This window comes from Pterocles gutturalis, unplaced genomic scaffold, assembly GCF_000699245.1.
Source record: "Pterocles gutturalis isolate BGI_N339 unplaced genomic scaffold, ASM69924v1 scaffold42075, whole genome shotgun sequence".
Lineage (NCBI taxonomy): Eukaryota > Metazoa > Chordata > Aves > Pterocliformes > Pteroclidae > Pterocles > Pterocles gutturalis.
Window position 1 is genome coordinate 1 of NW_010147343.1, and position 7,553 is coordinate 7,553.

A 7,553-nucleotide genomic window follows, 5' to 3' on the forward strand; every position below is an offset into this window, starting at 1 on the left:
CGAGCTGCGGAGCGCTGGGGCAGCCCGGGAGCCTGGTGCTGGCCCTGAGGCGCACACACAGCCCGGGGCTGGGGGGGGCACACTGAAAATCGGGCTGCGTGAGGGGCTCTGGGGCTTGTCTCGTTGGTAGGCAGCTGCTGGTGACAACGGCCGGGGATTTAAGCCACCCTAGGTGCAGAAACTGCCTCGTTCTGACTAATTAAGCAGCTGATCTGCGAGGCAGAACTGTGAGGAGGAAGCCTGGGTAGTCGGAGAGAATGAGAAACTGGAGGCTGGCAGTTGCCCGACTGCTTTTTTATTGTTGGTGCGATAACATCTCTGAAATGCCCCCGAGAGGCATCCGCGGGCTGCGAGTAGTACAGCTGCCAATATTTTATTAACTGGAAATGTGGCACTGGGAAGAAATGTCGTGTTTTACAGTATTCCTGTATGTAGTTGTAAGCTAGGGCTGAACTGACATAAAACTCACTAACTTAGAACCTTGCCTAAAGCATTTGGGGGGGTCTGTTACGCCTCTGTGTAGGAACAGGCTGATTTTCCTCATCTGCCCCGTGGAGCACAGAGCTGTCGTTCAGGGTAGCGCAGAAGGCAGGCTGGAGGGAGAGGAAGGCAGAGGTGGATCTGCTCTGTTCAGTTCCCGGTGCTGGTCACAGAAAAAGACTTAAAATCACATTGAAGGAAAATTAGTTGACTGTGTGGTAGCACACAAGGTGAAGTGTGTTTGAAATCCTTGCTTTGAGCGAGTGGCATTGGAGGCCCAGCTAACCCGCCCTCACCTTCTCGGCAGGTGCTGTTGGCAGCAGCCGTCTGCACAAAGGTGGGGAAGGCCATCGTCTCCCGGCAGTTCGTGGAGATGACCCGGACCCGTATCGAGGGGTTGCTGGCAGCTTTCCCCAAGCTGATGAACACGGGGAAGCAGCACACCTTTGTGGAAACGGAGAGCGTGCGGTACGTCTATCAGCCGATGGAGAAGCTCTACATGGTGCTGATCACCACCAAGAATAGCAACATCCTGGAAGACCTGGAAACACTCCGACTCTTCTCCAGAGTGGTAAGGTTCCGTCCCTCGATGTAGAGCTGGCCCCAGTGTGTGCTCAGGTCCGTCTGAGTTAGTGTCACAGCTGCGCTAAGGGGCTGTATGAGTGTTTCAGTGTAGAAAAGCTAATAATGGCAAAACTTCATCGTGTTGATCATCGATCTCATTTGCCTAGTAAGAGCAGCTTCATGGTGCCAGCGCTGGTCTTGCGGAGGGACTGGTGCAGCTGGGAAGTCTGGGGTTAGTGGACAGAAAGTGTTTACGCAGTTATTGTCTATGGATACTTGTTTAAAATGTTTTCCCCCCCGACTAGATCCCTGAGTATTGTCGAGCTCTGGAGGAAAATGAGATCTCTGAGCACTGCTTCGACCTGATTTTTGCCTTTGATGAAATTGTTGCCCTGGGCTACCGTGAGAACGTCAACCTGGCCCAAATTCGGACCTTCACTGAGATGGACTCACATGAGGAAAAGGTGTTCCGAGCAGTCCGAGAGGTGAGCAGGAATCGCTGCCAGCCTGGTGCGGGTACTCTGTCTGGGAACCACTGCCTTTTTTCGTACAAAGGCATTACTCCACTTCAGTGGGGTTGTGAAATTATTTAGCTTTTTGGTAAACTTGTTTCCTTTTGCTTCACAAGGAGTTTATGAGCAAACACACTTAGAGTTCTTGTGTGGAATAAGACCGAGATTGCAAAGCCCTATTAGCCTCTTACGTTTTGCTTCAGACTCAGGAGCGCGAAGCGAAGGCAGAGATGCGCCGCAAGGCGAAGGAACTGCAGCAGGCCAGGAGGGACGCGGAGAGACAGGGCAAAAAGGCACCTGGTTTCGGTGGCTTTGGCAGCTCGGCTGTGTCTGGGGGCACGACGGCAGCGATGATCACAGAGACCATCATTGAAACGGAGAAGCCCAAAGTGGCACCAGCGCCTGCCAGGTGGGTGTACAGTCGGGAGCAAGTGTTCCTTGGAACCAGCAGTGGCTGGAACCACACGCCCAGACTCTCACGTGGGTGTTTTGGCCGTGTAGCCCTCCTGTTCGGCTGCTGTGCAGGTAGGGACCATCACGCCTCTGCAGAGCCTCCCCTGAGCTTTGCTGATCTGCGTGTGTTGGTCCCCAAGCCCTTTGTGGGGGTGCTTGTATGCCGGTATACGTTGCGTATCCTTGAGAGTCCCCTTTGTTACTGAGTAGCGTTTGTGCTATGTAACGCACCAGCATCCCGGAGTCGGTGTGGAGGCTTTGGTGGGCCATGGGCTTCTCGTTTTGTGTGAGAAAAGGAGGTCCTGGCTACCAGCAGTACCTGAAACAGAATCCAGATCTACGTTGTAACTTGGCATCCTACATGCAAGACCATGAGCGTCATACGTCTTCCCTCCTGAAAACACGCATGTGTTGGGTGTTGTCAGGTTACAACACTCGAAGGTACCTGAGGAAGGAGGAATCTGGTGTCATGAGCTGACGTGGAAATTCTTATGCCTTTTGTTTAGGCCTTCAGGTCCCAGTAAAGCCTTGAAACTTGGTGCGAAGGGGAAGGAGGTGGACAACTTTGTGGACAAGCTGAAGTCAGAAGGAGAAAATATCATGACTTCTGTAGGCAAGCGCTCTACGGAAGCAGCCAAAGTTCTTGCTCCTCCTGTGAACATGGAGAGGTAAGCGTTGCCGTTGCTTGGAGAGCGCTCTCCTCACAGCTCTCTTGGCGGTGCACGGGTCACTTCGGAGCTAGCTTCCTTTTTAGTTCTCAGAACAGGCTTTTTCGTGCTGTTCAGCTCCTGTGTACTCGCTAGGCTTGTTAATTTTAAGAGGTGGCAGGCAAAATCTGTGAAAGCACAGCAGCGAAACAGCGGAGAGCTGGTTTGATGAGGAGTCACCTTAACTCAAATGGAATGTATGCCCGTGTTAGTGCGGTGTGTGTGGGCTGCCGGCTCTCACAGACTCCTGTCTGTAGTAGAGCTGCATGTCCCTGAGTTAACCGGTTGGAGTGAAATCAGCATCTGCTGTGCCGTCCGTGTGATTCTGTTTGGGGCCATCACGCTCCTGGGAGCACCTCCTGGTTTTACGTAGCCTGTCCTTGCGGTGTGCTCATCTCTTATCTTGCCTGTTAGATGCCAAACAGGAGTTGAGACACTTTTGGGTTTTTTTCTGTCTGTCTAGTGTGCACATGAAGATAGAGGAGAAAATTTCCTTGACCTGTGGCCGTGATGGAGGGTTGCAGAACATGGAGCTGCACGGCATGATCATGCTGCACATTTCCGATGAGAAGTTTGCACGGATTCGCCTGCACGTAGAAAATGAAGACAAGAGGGGAGTGCAGCTACAGGTAAAGCCTCTCTGGTGTCGCGTGCTGTTGAACGTGCTTTTGCTGTACTCTGGGGTAACCTTTTGGCATCACTTGAGTGTGTTACTGTCCTGTGTTGCTGTCTAAGCCTTCTCGGCAAATGCATTGAAAGTGGGAGTAGTCACTGCAGATGTTACTGCAGCATAAAGGCAGGGCCAGCTCACGCTCAGAAGATTGAAGTTCACTTGAGCAATCTCATCTCGTGCGCTTATCTTCCTGCCCTGAGAGCCTCCTCTGTCCAGTGACACGTGGTGGTGTGCCATCTGATCCCGCCTGGACTTTGCAGCAGCCTGCTGTGTGGCTCGGTGCTCATTTGTGGGATGTTTTAGTTGGTGAGCAGGAGTATTCCAATTAAGTTACTGTGCCAGTGAGGAGTTAATTATCTGGACGGCTTGGGTTCCGCCTGTCACTGCTGCCTCCGAGAGAGTTCCTGGAGGCGGAGCCGTTGGCTGCAGTCTGCAACAGCAGCTCAGGAGATTCTTAGAGATCTGTCCTCCCCTTTCTCCCTCTTTGTGTGACCTTACTGAGGCACAGCTCACGATGCTTTGATAACGCTCTTCAGCTCCCTCCTTCTTCTCACCAAGAGCTGTTCTGTACGTCGCCAGCTGCAGCTCTGCTTACACAGCAGCAGGTTCCTTATCGGCACATCTCCCAAGCGAGTTCCTAACGATGCTCCCGTGTGCGCTGCTGCAGACAGAAGGCAAGACCAAACCCAGCGCCGCCGCCTGTCTTTCTAGTGTAACTTGAACATTAACTTGCAGAAATCTTCAGCTCCTGAAAAGCCGCTTACGCTTGCTGTCGTGAGGAGAGAATATTTCAGTGGCGTTTGGCTGCCGTCACAAATACGCTTTAAGGTTGCTGAGGGAAGTCATATTTCTGTGGTTTCAGGGTGTTCTTCCCAGCAGTGGCAGGTTGTTTATTCTTCAGGAGAAATGTCCACCATGGGTCTCTGGAACGGTCTTTGAGATTTTAAGAGTCATTAAAGTTGTTCTCCAGGTTGTGCCTTGCTGTTCTCTGGGCTCAGAGTGACAGCCTGGGCGTGTGTTCCCCTTCCAGACTCACCCCAACGTGGACAAGAAGCTCTTCACCGCAGAATCGCAGATCGGTTTGAAGAACCCCGAGAAGTCATTCCCTATCAATAGCGACGTGGGTGTGCTGAAGTGGAGGCTGCAGACCACGGAGGAGTCCTTCATTCCACTGACAAGTGAGTCCCAGCATGCATCGGGGGCTCGGGCGGGAGAGGCTGACGGTCGTCCCTGGGCTGCCGGCTCGTAGCCCATCGTGCAGTGGCTGGGCTGGCTCCAGAGCATCGTGCGTCGGGAGGTGTTGGAGGTACCGTGTGTCGTCCATGGGATAGTGCCCGTTGTTCTGGGCAGTGTGCATTTTCTGTAATGCTCTCAAAGAAAACAAAAAGCTGTTCTTCCAGTCGGAATGTCTTTGCTGCGCTTTTTGAAGCGCGTTGTCTTTTGAGAGCCTGTTTCACCGAGAAAGCCAGTACGGCTCAGCACGCTGTTTCTGTGCCCTCAGTTAACTGCTGGCCGTCGGAAAGTGGGAACAGCTGCGACGTTAACATCGAATACGAGTTGCAAGAGGAGAGCCTAGAGCTGAACGATGTGGTCATCACCATCCCGTTGCCGTAAGTAACACTCCTTGTCTGGGCAGCTCTAATGAGTGCCGTTCTGGGTCCCGTTGGTTCCTGCCCCTCTCTGATTCACAGTCTGGCCTCACCGACGGGCTCGACGAGCGTTTCCTTGGCTCTGTGCAGGTGAGCTATTGTATCTTCTTGTTGCCTGCTCTAGGTCTGGCGTCGGCGCCCCAGTGATTGGGGAGATCGATGGTGAGTATCGCCACGACAGCCGGAGAAACCTCCTCGAGTGGTGCCTGCCAGTGATAGATGCCAAAAACAAGAGCGGCAGCCTGGAGTTCAGCATAGCGGGGCAGCCAAACGACTTCTTCCCCGTGCAAGTCTCCTTCATCTCCAAAAAGAACTATTGCAACATACAGGTACGGTTGCTGCCGTTGCTCTGCAGGCACGGTGTCACTCTTTCGAGCGCTGGCTGAAAACGGCTGTGCCGTGGTGTGTGAGCGAAGGCTTTGGGGCCTTACGTTGCCTCTGTGTTCACTGGATTCAGGAGAGCCAGTGGGCAGCACAGGCTGCATCAGCATCCCAGAGCTTGCCTGCGCTTTTGGTAGTTCCTTCATGCCTCCAAGTAATCATTAGCTCCCTTCAGACTTGCGTTAGAGAATCCATCAGCCTTCCAAAACAAAACCCTTCTTGGTGTAGGTCTGTCTGTCTGTCTGTCCCTGCTGGACTGCAGCGAGTGACTCCTCGCAGGCTGCTGTCAGCAGGGACACACCACAGAAAATCATTCCCCTGTTTTCAGGTTTCCTGAGAACAAAAATCTTCCGTTGAGGGGTGGCTTGTGGTTCGAAAGCGCTGGGTCGATTCAGTCCTGGTGACCGCCTCGGTGTCAGAAAGCGCCGCGTCGCTGTGGTGGGGAGCGGCGTTGGGTGCCGCATTGACTCTGCCCCTTGTCTCCACAGGTTACCAAAGTGACCCAGGTAGAGGGGAACAGCCCTGTGAGGTTTTCCACTGAAACCACCTTCCTGGTGGACAAGTATGAAATCCTGTAATGCCAGCCGTGGGGAATCACAAAGGAAGAAATTTTTAAATTAAAAAAAAAAAGAGGCCGAAGTTTATTCTGAGTGTTGGGAACGCCACAGCCCCCTCTCTGCAAAGACACGTGGCTCTGCCTGCCACCTGCAGCGTTCACGGGTCACAGACATTTTTGGCAGAGAATTGACATGCTCATGGGGGGAAAGGCTACAAATTTCTTTGGCAGATTTTTACTGACTGGCAGAAAAGACCTCTGCAAAGAACCTGGCTTTGACACGTCCCCTTTTCACCTGAAGACGATTAGCACTCAGTCCCGGAGCCCACCAGACATCGTTCTCTTCCTTTCTGAAGCGTCCCGCGCTGTTCCGTTGTTGGTGCTGCCGTTTTAATTTCTCCTCGGCCTTCAACTCTCCTTTCCGTTGATGAAAGCAGGCATTATGATGACGTGTGGGGGCTCCTGGCTTCCCTGGATCCTTCATCCAGGGAGAGCAGAGCAAGCTGGCCCCGGTTTGAAAGGGGGGGGTTTGTGGCCGGTGCCTGGGGGGGGAGGAGGGATTTGTGGTCCCTTTGCCCCCCATGGTTGCTGCTGTCTCTCCGGCCCCCAACCTGGGCTCCCGTCTCTGCCTCTGAAAGGGCTCTGAGGCAGCGCAGGCGGCGGCTCAGGATGCTCAAACTCCTGCTGCAGGGGGAAGAGCATCCCAAAGCAACGGTCCTGGGCTCTCTGCTGCAGCTGGGTTTGGGCCGGGCTTTGGAGGCGGTTTAATTGGGTTAGAACCAGCTGTTTATCCTTCCCGGGGCCCTTTCGGTGTTGCGGGGGGTTGAAGGCTTTGCCTGCTTCAGTGCCAGCTGCCGTGGAGCCAGAGTTACTCCGTGCATCTGTGTCAGGACCTGTCCCACACTCCTGTTGTTAGCGCCTGGGGACGGAGAAGGAAACTGATTTCTAGAAAATGTACTGGGCTGACCCGAGTGCGTGGCGAGTGCGTGGCGGCTGCCCTCCCTGTGCGGTTCCTCCTCCCGCTGCCCCACAAGTGTTCCTGGCCTCATCTCAGAGCTGTGCTCCCCCAAATCTCATCTCGCCTGTGGGGAGCACAGATGGAAAGCAAACGCCCTTTAGGGCACTGTGTGCTGTGCTCCTGAGAGTCTCTGTGAGCAGAGTACGTCTCGGTTCCCCTGGGGTCTCCTGCCAAAGAACTTTGCAGTCTCTCCTCCATCAGCAGCACCCGCGAGGAAATAAATAAAGCCCGATAGATCCCTGTCCCGGGGGGCGGAAGAGCAAACCCCCTTCCCTAGCGAAGTAGGTGACAGATCCTGTTAACTCGGTCTGTTTGGAGAGTTGCTTGTCTGTATGATTTTAAAACGGAGCCGAGGTTAGCTCAAACACCCCAGGAGCTTTTTTTCTCTTAAATTCATTGGAGGATGATAAAACTGAGCCCAGACCCCCACTTTTGGAACCCCGTTGGGTGCTGGCTGGGGGCATAGAGCACATTCCAGTGTACACCAGGAGTCCCGAGCTGTAATCAATAAAAACATTGTCCAAGGCGCTGGCTGAGGGTCTCGGGCTCCTCCGGGGACG

At 53.7% G+C, this 7,553-nt stretch overlaps 1 protein-coding gene across 1 annotated transcript; it reads left to right on the forward strand.

The window, feature by feature from the left end:
- Window positions 1–740: 740 nt before the first annotated feature.
- On the forward strand, window positions 741–6,039 carry ARCN1 (archain 1; the record flags this gene model as incomplete). Its single annotated transcript, XM_010086019.1, has 9 exons — window positions 741–1,051; window positions 1,350–1,529; window positions 1,760–1,965; window positions 2,516–2,677; window positions 3,180–3,345; window positions 4,420–4,567; window positions 4,891–4,999; window positions 5,163–5,367; window positions 5,908–6,039. Coding segments are annotated over 9 exons (1,577 nt in total), but the record flags the coding sequence as incomplete, so codon positions are not given.
- Between the last annotated feature and the right edge of the window lie 1,514 nt (window positions 6,040–7,553).